Below are 14576 nucleotides of genomic sequence, written 5' to 3'. Positions count from 1 at the left end.
GTCCTTCCAACGAATATTCAGGACTGATTTCCTTTAGGATTGACATGGTTTGATCTCTTTGCAGTCCAAAGGGCTGTCAAGAGTCTTCTCCAGCACCACTGAGTCCAGTAAACACTTGCTAAAGAGACTTGGGAGAAGAGTCATGACAATGGTGATGACTTCTCTGCTTTTCTCTCTCCCCATACTCTTCGTGGACCAGGAATTTGGACTTACTAAGCTGATAACTTCCCTGATAGCTCAGTTGGTAAAGAATCCGCCTGCAATGGAGGAGACCCTGGTTTTCGATTTCTGGGTTGGAAAAATTCGCTGGAGAGGGGATAGGATACCCACTCCAGTATTCTTGGGCTTCCCTTGTGGATCAGCTGGTAAAGAATCTGCCTGCAATGCAAGAGCCCTGGATTCAATACTTGGATTGGGAAGATCCCCTGAAGAAGGGAAAGGCTACCCACTCCAGTATTCTGGCCTGGAGAATTCCATGGACTCTACAGTCCATGGGGTCGCAAAGAGTTGGACACAACTAAGCAACTTTCACTTTCACTTCACTTTCAAGCTGATAACTACAGTGAGGATTCATGATCCAAATGATTCTAGTTTGTCCAAGAGAATTTTCTTATATTATTTCTAGTGGCTTTTTAAAACTGTATGATCTTAACAAATGGAAACAGAATTCCTCTTAAAGGAGGAAATGTTTTTGTTTGAAGAAACATCCTGCTAAGTCAGCTTTGAGGAAGACAGAATTTTGTGAGTGCTGATTCCGTAGGCCCCAAGACATTGGAGTTTGGTGGAAGCTACGCTGCGTGACACAAGGGGGAGAGCTTTTGATGTTTTGAGGGCATTGTTCCTCTGCCTTACCTGAAGAAATCTTCAGTAAGATTTGTTCATAAATGCTGTGTGCAGTTTCAGTCTACCGTTTGTTTGCTCTCGCCCTGTTGAAGGGACTGGGTCAACCCAGTATGTAACAGGCATCACACACATGTCAAAACTGGAGCCCGGGAAAGAAGACACATGAGCCAGAGCACTCATCCTGGGAACCCCTGATGTTGGAGGAGAGCTCTGGAACCTCGTGAGGCTGCAGAATTCAGGAGTTCGAGTTGCTTCCACCTGGTGTCTGGGTGGCACAGAGGCCCTCAGTTCCAACTGGGTTTCATACTAGATAAAAACACTTCTTGAGAAGAGAGTCTACTGAGTCTAAACACATCTTTTTCAGCCTCCTAGAAACCCACACGATAGTAGACACACACGTATCTAATAGATGTTAAAAATATCTATTAATTGAAATTTGAAGTCTTACAAGAAAACCAAAAATATTTTAACTTCACAGCACATAAACAAGCATTTCTTTCCACTGTCTTCTACCATTAAAAAAAAAACAAAAGTGGTTTTCTAACCTTAGTAAATCCAGTTCACCAGAATGAGTCAAAATTTCTAATGATCCAATTCTAAACCAGGATTTTGCAACACGCAGCACTACTGCGCCTGGAAAAGAAACATTTATTTTAGCATAAACTATTTTAAACTGTGCAAATACAGCATAACATGCTCTTCTTAAAAATGAAATTATTTTAATAAAAAATAGAGTGATTGAATTTATCAGAAAAACAATTAATTTACATCCTACAAAGGGCCAAGGCTTTTATCTCTTTCTTTACCTAATAAAGCAAGTAATGCTGTCAGCCGTTCTCAATAGCTCTGCTTTATAACTAGTTAAATATGTTTATTATTGGTTTTCAGGTCTCCTCCCTCGCCAGAGATTTAGAGACAAGGTTTCCCTTGCTCTTTCTGTTTTTACTGCTCTATGGCACTTTCTGATTTTTTACTTCTGACCTACTAAGAGCTGATGGGAAAAGTAACCAAACTTACTGGAAGTAAACAGGAAGTAAGAGCAATTGGGGGTTGGGGGCGTCTTCTGGGAAGGAAGTGTATGAATGTTGGTGCACTGGCTTTGTGACGTTCTGGGATGTTTTGTATTGGTTGTCCATGAATTTCCCATGTTCACTTCCCAGATGTTTTGCTATTTCAAAAGGATGGCTTAGTGATATAAGCATATGAGAAAGGATATTCTATGATAATATCATAACGCTGAACTTACATCATGACGATCCACAGCTCAAGTTTTTGATCTTTTGTTATTTAGTATTTTAAAGTCTTTACTGAATTTGTTACAATATTGCTTTCTATATTTTGGCTTTTTGGCTGCAAGCCATGTGGGATCCTAGCTCCCCAACTAGGGATTGAACCTGCACCCCTTGCACTGGAAAGCGAAGTCTTAACCACTAAATCATCAGGAAGTCCCCACAGGCCATGTTTTACGAAGACTGCTGAGATGCCCAATATCTGTTATTCCCGAAGAAGTTAGTGATTTTATGTAAGCATTCTAAGAACTGTCTTACCTCGTTCTTTTGCAAGGTTTCCATTGTAGAATTGATCTCTCCATACCACATCATCACTCACAACCAGACTGAAAGGTAAGAGAACCATCCAAGTTATACTTTTAACTGCTAGCAAGCTATCAAGTTATAAGCTATACCTATTTATGTATGGATGTGAGAACAGGACCATAAAGAAAGCTGAGTGCTGAAGAATTGATCCCTTTGAACTGTGATGTTGGAGAAGACTCTTGAGAGTCCCTTGGACTGTAAGGAGATCCAACCAGTCCATCCTAAAGGAAATCAGTCCTGAATATTCATTGGAAGGACTGATGTTGAAGCTGAAACTCCAATACTTTGGCCACCTGATGCAAAGAGCTGACTCATTGGAAAAGACCCTGATGCTGGGAAAGGTTGAAGGCAGGAGGAGACGGGGATGACAGAGAATGAGATGGTTGGATGGCATCACTGACAATGGACATGAGTTTGAGCAAGCTCTGGGAGTTGGTGATGGACAGGGAAGCCTGGCGTGCTGCAGTCCATGGGGTCGCAAAGAGTCAGACACGACTGAGCGTCTGAACTGAACTGAAAACTGTAAGAAATAATGAGAAGTCACGCTCTTGGGGGTTTATCTGCTCACTTCACTGATGTGTTTCTGAAGGTAATGTGACGCAGTGCTGAAAGTTAGCTTACAGGAAAGGAATTACCTTGCAGCTCTGCTGGTGGGAATTCCGAGATAATGCATAGCTTCACTACACAGAAATTCTCTCAGAGAGGAACGAAGGATGGCTCTGCCATCGCCATTTCTATGGGTAAAACGATAAAAAAGATTTTCAGTTATAATTCAGATAACATTAATTTTTACTTAGATGACTAAAATTTAAAAAAGAAAAAAAAAACAAAACCAAAATGTACCGGGAATATGGGGTCTTTCCTGAGCCTTTTAATTGCAGCTCCCATTTTTCACCTTGCCTTAGGGAAAAAAAAAAAAAACTAAATATTAGAAGATTTGTGTTAATATTTAGCAGAAAAGCTATTCTACAAGAAAACATGCAGTACCTGTTCATGTAAATTCCAATAAGATGGGCTCTTCCATCCCCAAGCTGATCTGCCCATATCCCAAACTAAAAGGGAAAAGAGAAAATTATTCATGTTTATTAAACTTTAAAGTGTTTATTGTAATCTTATATTCAAAGTTACTTTGTCAAATGATACTGGAACAGTGCATTTTTAAGATTATAATAATCAACAACCTGAATAAAGGTGAAAATAAAATTCAATCCATAAGTCAAATTCATTTTAAAATTATAAATTTAAGACATATAATTAATTTCTTCATCATTTTATAGCTGAGCTCAAGCTTGTTTGGTAGAATACTGACAACTGACCTATTTAATTCCAGAACATGAACTAGTAATAATTGTCAGTAGAAAATTTGCCTGTACTATACATATACAATATAAAACCAGGAACATACTGTACCTGGAAAAAATTGCTTTTGAATGGACATGATTAACTGTTTCCAGACTTTTGCATTAAGATTTGTTTGTGGTTGTTCAGCTCCCAGCTATGCCACTTACTAGCTGTGGAAATTTGTTTGGGTTACTTAATCTCAGTGAGACTGACTTTTCACTTACATAAAATGGGAAAACCCTTGCCAGATTGTTGTAAGAATGAATATTAATATATGAAAAATGTCTTGCACTATGTCCAACGCACCCAAGTGCTCAAAAAATGGTAATTATTATTATTGCTAATGGTTACTTGCTAAGTTAAAGATCACTCTATTTTCTTAAATTAATCAAACTCACAAGAAAGTCACAGCAATTTCAACAATTGGTTCTGTGTCCTCCTTTTTTTTTTTTTAAATCAGTCAGATTGCACACCTTGAACTTGCTTCAACATCTTGCTTTACTTCTAGAAGACAACATTAGATATAAAGCAACATCTTTGCTTTATTTCCAATTGCTTTTGCATGTACAACATCCCCAATTAATCCCGATTTAATTTCTACCAGTTTCTATTAAAAGCAGTTCTAAAACTTTGCTTTACAGCGATTCTGGCAAAATTGTATTCTATTTGTCCTTCTGAGGCTTTTATACTGATGCATCATGCAACCTGACTTCACTTAAATCTCTTGCCAAGAGCTCCACAGAATGAGTTTTTTTGCAGTAATTCACACAGCTATTATATTGTGCTGCCTCAGTTTCCTCAGTTTTATCAGAGAAACTTAGGAAATCACATCAGCTAATAGATTAAACATTTCATGACACATTGCTCTAGAAACATCTTGGTGAAGTTTCAACATACTAATATTAGATAAATTAATGCAAGGAGAAGGAAATGGCAACCCAGTCCAGTATTCTTGCTGGGAGAATCCCATGGACAGAGAAGCCTGATGGGCTATAGTTCATGGGCTTGCAGAGAGTCGGATACGACTGAAGTGACTTAGCATGCACACATTTCTATAATGGGATAGCATTTCCACCAGCTGCTTATATTTGCATAAGGAAGTGATACTGGTACTATTTTTTGTAATTAATTAATTTGGCTGTGCCAGGTCTTAGGCCCTTGGGATATTCAATGTGTTGTGGCTGCGGAATCTTTTAGTTGTGGTGTGTGGGATCTAGTTCCCTAAGAAGGCTTCGATCCCAGGCCCCCTGCCTTGGGAGTGCTGAGTCTTAGCCACTGCACCACCAGGAGAGTCCTGGTACTATTCTTACCTGGTGGCCGCCATATCTGTGAGCCAATGGAATGGATCCAAATACTATCTTTCCACCACTTACAAGCTGGATAAAATCATCTGTTTCTGAGACAGATAAATCAAGGTCCAAAATATCTTCTAGCACTTCCTGAGGCAGGGAAAAAAAAAAAAAAAAAAAAACTTCTTGCAAACTTAAGTAATCCTTTAATAGTTTTTGACAAAATAAACTTTATGGAAGAAGGAAAATTAAAAGAATAAACTTCTTACAAAATTAGACTAATATCTTCCCAGAAGAGATGTACCATACTTTTTAGGATTATTTATGCTACTTGGGAAAATTAGTTCTATTAGATAGTTCTAAAATTTTTGTGGATTTCTTATTATGCATGGTAAAATAATATTCTTCCTAGCACATATTTTTTCAAGGAAGTAGAAAAAAGTAAATGTCCTTTTTTTTAAATTTCAAATTCATTTATATCTTGAGAGAACAATTTAGAATTTGTTATTAGAGCCCCTTTCTAAGAATTTAATTCATTTACCTCTTTTTTTTTTTTTTTCCCACAAAAGTGTGTTTTCCTTGTAAGATAATTTTAAAATGAAACTAAGTACCAGTCCCAGGAATAAGTATTCAAAAGTGATTTCTAAGAATGACATTTTCCAAGTTATAAAGTTTAAACACAAATCATTTATCAATAGACTAACAAGTTAACTCCAAAAACTGTTACTAATTTTTAGACAAAATTATAGTGAGTTAAGTATTTGTGTTGTGAAAAAGTAAAGCCTAACCTTTGAAACTGCTACAAGACGTACTCTTGATTGGAAAGGAGTGGGGAAGGCAATTGAAAAAACACAGTTTTTCACTTTACGCACATAATTTTCTTTAACAGGATCAGTTGGCAACACAGCTGACAAAAAAAAAAAAAAAAAGACCTTCTTAATGTTCTCATTTGTTGCATATACAGCATTAATAATCCTTAGAAAGGCTACAGTTCTTCAAGAAAATCGACTTGAACTACTATTTTGTTCACACTTTGCTATTTAAAGCTATCCCATTATTTTCAACCATTTTCTGATTCCAGTCTCAGTGAGAAACTTCAAAACATTTGATACATGCCTGTTCACAATGCTAGAAATTTAACAATTGCCTCTAAAGAGTTATGTTTCATAAGGTCCATACACTAAACTTGGAGAAGGCAATGGCACCCAACTCCAGTACTCTTGCCTGGAAAATCCCATGGATGGAGGAGCCTGGTAGGCTGCAGTCCATGGGGTCACTAAGAGTTGGATATGACTGAGCGACTCCACTTTCACTTTTCACTTTTATGCACTGGAGAAGGAAATGGCAACCCACTCCAGTGTTCTTGCCTGGAGAATCCCAGGGATGGGGGAGCCTGGTGGGCTGCTGTCTATGGGGTCGCACAGAGTCGGACACGACTGAAGTGACTTAGCAGCAGCATACATTAAACTACATATTTTAAAAGCTGTAGAGGAAAAGGGAGAGCTTTGAACATGCTTACTTTTAAGTATAATTCTTAAAACCTTAATGTTCTCCTAATCTAAACCAATTAAAACAAAAATATAAAAGAGACTAGGTGTATTACTAAGATATAAGAAACACAAAAATCTATGTTTCTGGATAAAGATATCATCAAGTTACCACTGTCACCAAATTATTTACCAAACATAATGGAAATCCAATCAAAATCCTAGTAGAATTTCTTTTTTGAAGAAACAAAGTGTAAATATAGGAAAATAAAGACTTTTTTTTAAACTAAGAGAGATAGGAGCTTCCTTATCATTTTCAAACTTATAAAAATATTGCTATCCCCAAAATAGATGCAAAAATCAATGGGACACCAAAAGCACAGTAAAAGTAATGTAAGAGTTCCCTGTATAATGAAAATGATTCTTTTGAATCTGTGGAGAAAGGTGGCATCAGGTTGATTTGCTAAACTGTTTGGAATAACTCCTATTATTCCACCCAAGCCTAGGTGAACTAAGTATCAGTTATAATAGAAACAAGAGAATTCTTATATCTCCTCCATGGGAGTGAAAAACAGGCAAATGTGGGTCAGATTTAGGTCTTCATAGTTTTCCCTAAGTACATGGGGAATAAGGCAGCATCATGGGAAATTATCCACCAACAAAACCTCTGATTACTAGATGATCCAATAGCTTGTTTTCTTCTCTCTAGGAGAGCCACTGTGTGGAAACAGACTAAATTATATAATAAAGGCATTTTCTTTTACGGTGCTATACAATTTCAGTAGAGCATGGCAAGTATATGATGTTTAACTGATATTTGTGATTTTGTAGATGGACTCATACTTTGGCAAGGTAGTTCATCAGCTAATACCTGTGATCACTGACCATGGAACAAAAAAAGACTTTCACAGGCAGTCAGTCCTCACCCTTATTACATTCAGCCAACTCATCAGTCCGAGTCCAAGACCCCAGCAAAAATTCCAAATATATGTTAACGCTTTATCTTAATGTTTTGGAGAAACTGGTAATAGAAGTTAGGGTATCGTTTCAATTCTTCAGAATTCAGTGGGGCCTCAGAATATGCAATGTACAAAAATGGCTAACCTTTCAGTGCAATCATGTTTGAAACGCTTCTCTCAGTAAATGTTCTTATCACAGTTATATTGATAATTTTATCAGTTATTGAATAACCTCAAAATAAGGTACTTCTATGCAGTACTATGAAACAATATATGGTTAACACATATATAGTATATGTATAATCCTTCCTTGGCTGTAAAGCCTAGTCCTACCTAGTGTTATCAACAGTATCTTCATGATGGAAATGTTGCCAATTCTGCAATATCAAGATAACTTTGAAAACGTTTTTAGCAATCCATTTATTCCATTTTTATCAGTATTGCTAGTTGTTTCTTTTAAGGGTAGTGAAAAAGACTACACAAAAGGAGCCTGTTCTTTGGCAGTTAATTGCTTGGCATAGACTGTGTGTTAACTTCCTAGACTCATGCTTGACTTCAGTTCAGTTCAATTCAGTCGCTCAGTTTGTCCGACTCTCTGTGACCCCATGAATCGCAGCACGCCAGGCCTCCCTGTCCATCACCAGATGCCATGATCTTCATTTTCTGAATGTTGAGCTTTAAGCCAACTTTTTCACTCTCCTCTTTCATTTTCATCAAGAGGCTTTTTAGTTCCTCTTCACTTTCTGCTGTAAGGGTGGTGTCATCTGCATATCTGAGGTTATTGGTATTTCTCCCAACAATTTTGATTCCAGCTTGTGCTTCTTCCAGCCCAGCATTTCTCATGATGTACTCTGCATAGAAAGTAAATAAACAGGGTGACAATATACAGCCTTGACGTACTCCTTTTCCTATTTGGAACCAGTCTGTTGTTCCATGTCCAGTTCTAACTGTTGCTTCCTGACCTGCATATAGGTTTCTCAAGAGCCAGGTCAGGTGGTCTGGTATTCCCATCTCTTTCTGCTTGACTTAGTTGGGTCAAAAGAACTACTTTGTATACTCTGGGTGTCCAGTTGGTGGGTTATTGTTCATCAGAAGTTTAGTTATAATGTTGGTGCTGCTGCTGCTGCTAACTCACTTCAGTCGTGTCCGACTCTTTGCGACCCCATAGACGGCGGCCCACCAGGCTACCCCGTCCCTGGGATTCTCCAGGCAAGAACACTGGAGTGGGTTGCCATTTCCTTCTCCAGTGCATGAAAGGGAAAAGTGAAAGAGGCCTTGACTAATTTCAGCTGCTTTCCCTACTGAGCCTCGCCATTACTACACCTTTGTAACAGCCAGGTTGTTGTTTTAATCTGGCAAACAATGTCTCAATGAAAACAGCTTAACAGAATCATGCAGAATCCTGTTCTACCAACTATGTGAGCTTGGGCAAGACACTTAATTCCTCTCTGTCTCCCTATCTAGAAAAAAAGGGCTATTTTTTGTCCCTATTTGATGTCACAGGATTGTTACAAGTTCAAGGGTTTACTGCAACTCTATTTTGGCAAATTCTACCTGTTGGTTATTTCTTAATATGTAAACCTAGGTCAAGATAAGCCACCAGGTACATAGTAACAACCTTAATCTAAAGCACCTGACACATCTCTTACATAATTTTCAAGATTGGAGTGGGAGAACACCTGGATTAAATGGACATTAAAAAATTTTTTTTATTCTTTTATTCAGTTGAAGAAACACTTTGAAGATAAATCTAAAAATACTGTGCTCAGCTATTTGGGTACTTATGTTTTTTTAAGTGCAAAATGCATGGGTAAGAAGAATAAGAAAAAAATATCAGAGAATCACAGTTGTCTGCTTGCTGGTCTACTTCCTCATAGGAGAGTTATTTTTTGTTTCTTTTTGAGGAGGACAGAGCAAGTTTCCATTTCTGTATCCCTGATGCTTACACTGTCTGATCAGCTTTGTGCATTTATGTGCTTGTGTTGAATGATTAATTGTATCACAACTTCTGTTATAAAGGCTCAGACGGTAAAGAATCTGCCTATGCGGGAGACCTGGGTTCGATCCCTGGGTGGGGAAGATCCTCAGGAGACGAGAATGGCTACCCACTCCAGTATTCTTGCCTGGAGAATTCCATGGACAGAAGAACCTGGAGGTCTACAGTCCAAAGACGCCCTGTTGGTACCATGACAAGAATAGATGTGGATATAGGATTAAGGAAAGGACTTTCTAACCCTTCTCGGTATTAGTCTTGTCCACTCTCCAGTATCCCCTGGGCTGTTTACAAGTAGCTTCAACATTATCAAATAGGAAATAACTCCACACAGCTCAGTACACCCACGCGCGGGGCTCACACATCCAGATGTGAGCAAGACCGCCAAACTAGACCACGATATACCTATGAGGTTTTCAGAGGAGAGAGTCCAGAAGTCGAGAGACGAGACTAATCTAGCTCCTCTTTCACAATAGCCCTGCTCGGGGTTTGACCTGTTTCTGGAAAGGTGCAAAAGGTTGGCATTTCCCTGAAGGCTAGGTCGCCATAAGGAGCCGACAACGGCGTGGCAGGTGACGCCCAAGAGAAGCAGCGGCGGAAACTGGAGCCTCCAAATTAGGCAGCAAAACGGGAACTTGATCCTCTGCGTCCAATTTTCGCCTAAAAACGGAGAAGGAAAGTTAAGGACTGTTCGTCGGGCGCCCCGCAGCATTTCCAGGTGACAGCTGGTTTCCGCCAGGGGTAGATTGTGGCGGTGACTGCCGGAGGCACGAGCTGGATCGGGAGAGGCCGCTTCCCGGGAGGAAGATCCCGCTGGCTTCTCCCGGCCCAGCGGCCGGCGGAGGTACGAAGGGTCCAGCCGTCGCAAGGTAACCTTTGTGGCCGTCCCTCCAGCTCTCCAGCTAGAAGGTCCTCCATCAGGAGAGGGAAAAGGCGGGGCGTGCGACGCCAAGCTCTTCCGGTTCCGGACTTCCGGCTCCGGGTCCCGGGAGGCGGGGCCGCCGGGCCAGAGGCGGAGCCGCCCCCCTGCCGCGACTTTCAGACTCGGACCATGGCCTCGTGCTGGTGGCCGTGGCGGTGGCGGCGCGGCTGCTCTTGGAGGCCGGCGGCGCGGAGCCCCGGGCCCAACTCCGCCGGCCGCGCGGCACTGTATGCGCCGCGGGCTGCCGCCGTCGCCGCCGCTGCCACTGTCGCCGTCGCCCGCGCGCAGGTGAGGCTGGGGAGCGCACGCCGCGGCCGGACTCAGAGGTCACGGCGCCAATGACAGCGGGGCCGCGGAATGAATGGGGAGCAAGCTGCACGCGCGACGGGCGGGGACCGTGGGGCCGCGCTGGGATGCCACCCTGGGCTGGCGGAGCTCCGAGGATGGGACCGAGCCGAGGGTTGGGCGCCTGGCGGCCGCCTGAATTAACACTGCCCCACGCTGGTCTGTAGAGCGATGTCCTGGGACCGGGGAGCATCTTGGGTGTCAGGAAGGGACGACGAGGAGCCGGATCCTGGGCAGCGCAGGTGTAGCCCAGTTTTCTCCTGGAGTCTGTGTAACGCGTGGAGAGCGCCTGCAGGTGTTTCCTTTCGAGTTAACAGTCAAGGCTTCGGGGGCAACCGAACTTAATTGGGATTTCAGGGCAAAAGGTGCTCTGAGCGCTCAGACATGCGGAGGGCCGGGGTAGCCTAGGAATAGGTCTCGTGGAGAACGCAGGGATGATGCTCAGAGTGAACCGGAGATCGGTTGTGCGGTAGTTGCTTCGGAGGGAGGGCACAACTAACTGGACGGGCTGGAAGAAGAGGCCCAAGGATGCCGCAGAAGTGGAGAAACCTTGATGTTTAAGTCTGACTTCTTGAAGTAGAGTCAGAATCTGAGTACTAAACTTTGGTGTTCTCTCCTGCTGCCTTTGGACTCCATCTCTTTCTCCCTTTGTGGTCAGTTTAGCTCCTGTGTATTGACAAGTTTCTGTGGCTCTGTGAATCCTTTTCTGCACTCTAGTGATTAACTTGCTGTAGGCTAAGCTCATATTGGATAGTACAACCACGCAAGATCGATGGGCTCGCTGTCTTTTGGAGACGTCTCCCGTCACATAGCTATTGTTATGTGTTTGCCTCTCATATGCAAAACTCATTTTTTTTTAAAAAAGTTTATTTGAATTTAGGGCTTTCTTCTCAGATTTGGTACACTTCCGTGTACCCATCAAATACCATTTCCCAGTATGAAATATGTAGCATTTCTAAGTGTCTGCTTTTGGATACATATGGGTACATAAATCACAACTTACTCAGAACAGACACTTGAAGAGAGAAAGGCAGTTGGGCTGGTCTACAGAAGAGACAGTAAAGAGAGAATATGGGGAATAGAGAGACTGTGGGATCCGTGTAGGTGCTGTCCTAGCCAGGCTTCAGATATTCCTAGTACTGCAAATGAGGATGTGATTTGCAGAGAGGGATGCACCCACCACTGATGACATTGATTCTTCCTTGCCGCTCCTGTTTTTAAAAAAACCCATGCCTGTTAAGCAATTAACTTAGGTACATAAAGGGTGCCTGGAGAGAATTGTTGGAGGAGCTTTGCTGATAATCCCAGTACCGTATCTCTCTCTCTTTTATTAATTTTATTTATTTATTGGCTGTGTTGGGTCTTGCTGCGTGGGCTTTTCTCTAACTGCAGCGAGCAGGGCCACTCTCCAGTTGCAGTGCACTGGCTTCTCTAGTTGCGGAGCGCGGGCTCTAGGGCGTGAAGGTGTCAGTAATTGTGCCACGTGGGCTCGGTAGTTGGTCTCCCAGGCTGTAGAGCACAGGCTCAATAATTGTAGCACACAGGCTTTGTTGCTCCCCAGCATGTGGGATCTTTTGGGACCAGGGATCGAACTCGTGTCTCCTGCATTGGCAGGCAAATTCTTTAACTCTCAGCCAGCAGGGAAACCCAATCCCGTATATTTCTGATTTCTGTGTCAGTGGTATTTTTCACTGTAAATTAATACGGGAGCCTTCTGGTGTCTGCCTTAGGAGAGAGTGTGTTTTGGCTAGTTCAAGTCTCATAGGGCCTCATGGTCCTTGGGGACAAAGAGCAGCAACAGTAAAGCCACGCCCGGCTCTCCCAGCAAAGCTCCACTCTTACTGATGTTTGTACGTTCTCTCGACCTCTTCACTGAGAGTGTTCATGTATCTTGTGATAGTACAGAAACCAGGCTGTGTCCGATTGTGCCAAATCACTAGTCGGTATGTCTTGATTCTTACTCAGCATTTTCTCTCTCTCTCTTTTTTTAAAGTAGCTTCGTGGGAGGCAAGTTGAGCTTCAGGGGAGAGTATGAGATGGAAGATAGAAAATCAGATTTGGGAGATGGTTGATGTTCGCACTAGTCGTGGCCCCTAGGTGGCCCTGGTTCCACAACACCCTTTGAATACAGCTCTTCTGTGTATCTCTAACCTCACTTCAAAAAACCTCACCCCAAGATACTTCTAAAGCAGAAGATAGCTTGGCTGAATACATCCTGTAAATCTTCACAGCCGAGAGCTTTACCTGTAATCGCTCAATTAGTCCCAGCGTCTTTGGCATACATTTTATCAGAAAGCTGTCTCAAGATAACTACTAGGAAATGTTGGGATTTGAGCCAAGACCCACCCTCTAACCTTTAAACAAGCTACACGTTGCCCAGTAATTAAGAGCCGTCTATGCTAGCTGTGTAATTTTAACTCTTCACTGCACTTAGAGCTTAGATTTCAAATTGAATAAGTATTATAATAAATACTAAATTCATGTGAATTATTTATGTGTGAAGGCTGAAGAAGTAGGTTAAGTGTCACGTTAGGTTGAATTCAAAGGAGGATTGTCAGTTTTTTTCTTAGGACATTGTAATGCCTGGGACGTCATTAATGGATATGTAATGCCATGGAGAAGATACAACTCTGGGCCACCTTCTTCGGCCACTACCTGCCAGGCAAAGTCAGCATTTATTGTCATTTTATTTATTTTTTTTTAAATAGTGGGCCATTTAAAAAATTATTTATTTGACTGCCTTGGGTCTTAGTTGCAACACATGGGATCCTTCCTTGCAGCATAGGAAGGATGCCTTGCTTCAAGGCATGTTGGATCCTGGTTCCCTGATGAGGGATTGAACCCATGTACCCTGCATTGCAAGGTGGATTCTCCCCTACTTGTCCACCAAGGAAGTCCCTATTGTCATTTTAATACATCTAAAGCAGTATGTGTTCACTAGAGAAAATTCAGAAAATATGAATTAAAAACAAAAAGCAGAAAAACTCCCATGATCTGATTTATTTCAAAACAACCATTTTTAATACCCCCCTTATGTGATTCCAAACCCGGGATTTTATTTGTATAGTTATACAAATTTTTAGTGGAATCACATAGTGCGCACTCTTCTGTAGGTGCTTTTCTCTATCGATGTGTTGTAAACATATCTGTATGATCAGTTTTTCAGACTTTTCTGAATTTCAAGTTCCCTGGCTGTATAACACGTAGTTGTCAGAGTCAAGCCCACACTGTAGAACTTTATTGTAAAGTCTTGGTTGTAAGACCAATACAGTGGATTCGTTTTCTTTTTGCTAGTGCTAAATCTGTCCTTGGTCAAAATGTTTTCTTTAAATATCCTATAATGGCCTTCCTACATCAGATTAGTAGTTTTTGAAATGCCTGTGTCCCTGAATTCTTCAAGTTTGCCTGCTGTATCTCTGGGTCACCAGGGCCTGTCACATTTCCTGACCCATGATAGTGCACAGCAATTGTCACCACAACCTCTGAGTCTTCTAGAGGCCATCTTCTGTTGTTCTTGATCTCTGATTAAGTTAATATTATCAAAGTGTGCTGCTGAGCTTGTTTGTTAATACTACTTTTGAAGAAGTACCATTTCCAAGTATATTCAGGAACAGTGGCTTGACACAGGCGGTGTTTGTGTAACTAAATTTCTTAACACTGAAATCCTCTTTCACTGTCTGGGCAGGTGCTTTGGGGATCTTGATTATTGTCTTAAACCAATTTAAGATTTTAAGAGTGTAAGCCACACTAATCCTTACTACTCTCTGTCCAGTGTTAGTTAAATGGAAGGGACTTTCAGATC

The 14576-nt window shown here is 41.5% G+C and overlaps 2 protein-coding genes across 10 annotated transcripts in view; one reads left to right on the top strand and one right to left on the bottom strand.

The window, feature by feature from the left end:
* Nucleotides 1–10498, bottom strand: part of LOC109567913 (protein adenylyltransferase SelO) — a 33002-nt gene extending 22504 nt beyond the window's left edge. For 5 of the 6 annotated variants that reach the window (XR_002182136.2, XM_019972971.2, XM_019972974.2 and 2 more), the window contains exons 1-8: nucleotides 9913–10498; nucleotides 5857–5975; nucleotides 5090–5218; nucleotides 3426–3490; nucleotides 3282–3338; nucleotides 3074–3172; nucleotides 2391–2458; nucleotides 1389–1476 (exon numbers count right to left, since the gene is read on the bottom strand). Coding sequence is in view for 5 of the 6 variants with exons in the window: in XM_019972971.2 (XP_019828530.2) it covers nucleotides 1389–1476; nucleotides 2391–2458; nucleotides 3074–3172; nucleotides 3282–3338; nucleotides 3426–3490; nucleotides 5090–5218; nucleotides 5857–5975; nucleotides 9913–10219 (932 nt within the window). In the remaining variant the exon portion in view is untranslated. Of the gene's footprint in view, nucleotides 1–1388; nucleotides 1477–2390; nucleotides 2459–3073; nucleotides 3173–3281; nucleotides 3339–3425; nucleotides 3491–5089; nucleotides 5219–5856; nucleotides 5976–7847; nucleotides 8366–9912 lie in introns of all 6 variants that reach the window. The other variant, XM_070802007.1, reaches the window with a different exon arrangement.
* Nucleotides 10499–10516: 18 nt separating this feature from the next.
* The window catches only part of PDSS1 (decaprenyl diphosphate synthase subunit 1), a 43966-nt gene continuing 39906 nt past the window's right edge, over nucleotides 10517–14576 (top strand). For 2 of the 4 annotated variants that reach the window (XM_070802010.1, XM_070802011.1), the window contains exon 1: nucleotides 10519–10717. In XM_070802010.1, coding sequence (XP_070658111.1) covers nucleotides 10559–10717 — 159 coding nt within the window. In that variant the 5' untranslated portion in view covers nucleotides 10519–10558. Of the gene's footprint in view, nucleotides 10718–14576 lie in introns of all 4 variants that reach the window. The other 2 variants (XM_070802012.1, XM_019972967.2) reach the window with 2 other exon arrangements.

This window comes from Bos indicus, chromosome 13 (genome assembly GCF_029378745.1).
Source record: "Bos indicus isolate NIAB-ARS_2022 breed Sahiwal x Tharparkar chromosome 13, NIAB-ARS_B.indTharparkar_mat_pri_1.0, whole genome shotgun sequence".
NCBI classification, from domain to species: Eukaryota; Metazoa; Chordata; class Mammalia; order Artiodactyla; family Bovidae; genus Bos; species Bos indicus.
Note: the sequence above shows the minus strand (reverse complement) of the source record. Positions and strands in the feature narration are given on the sequence as shown.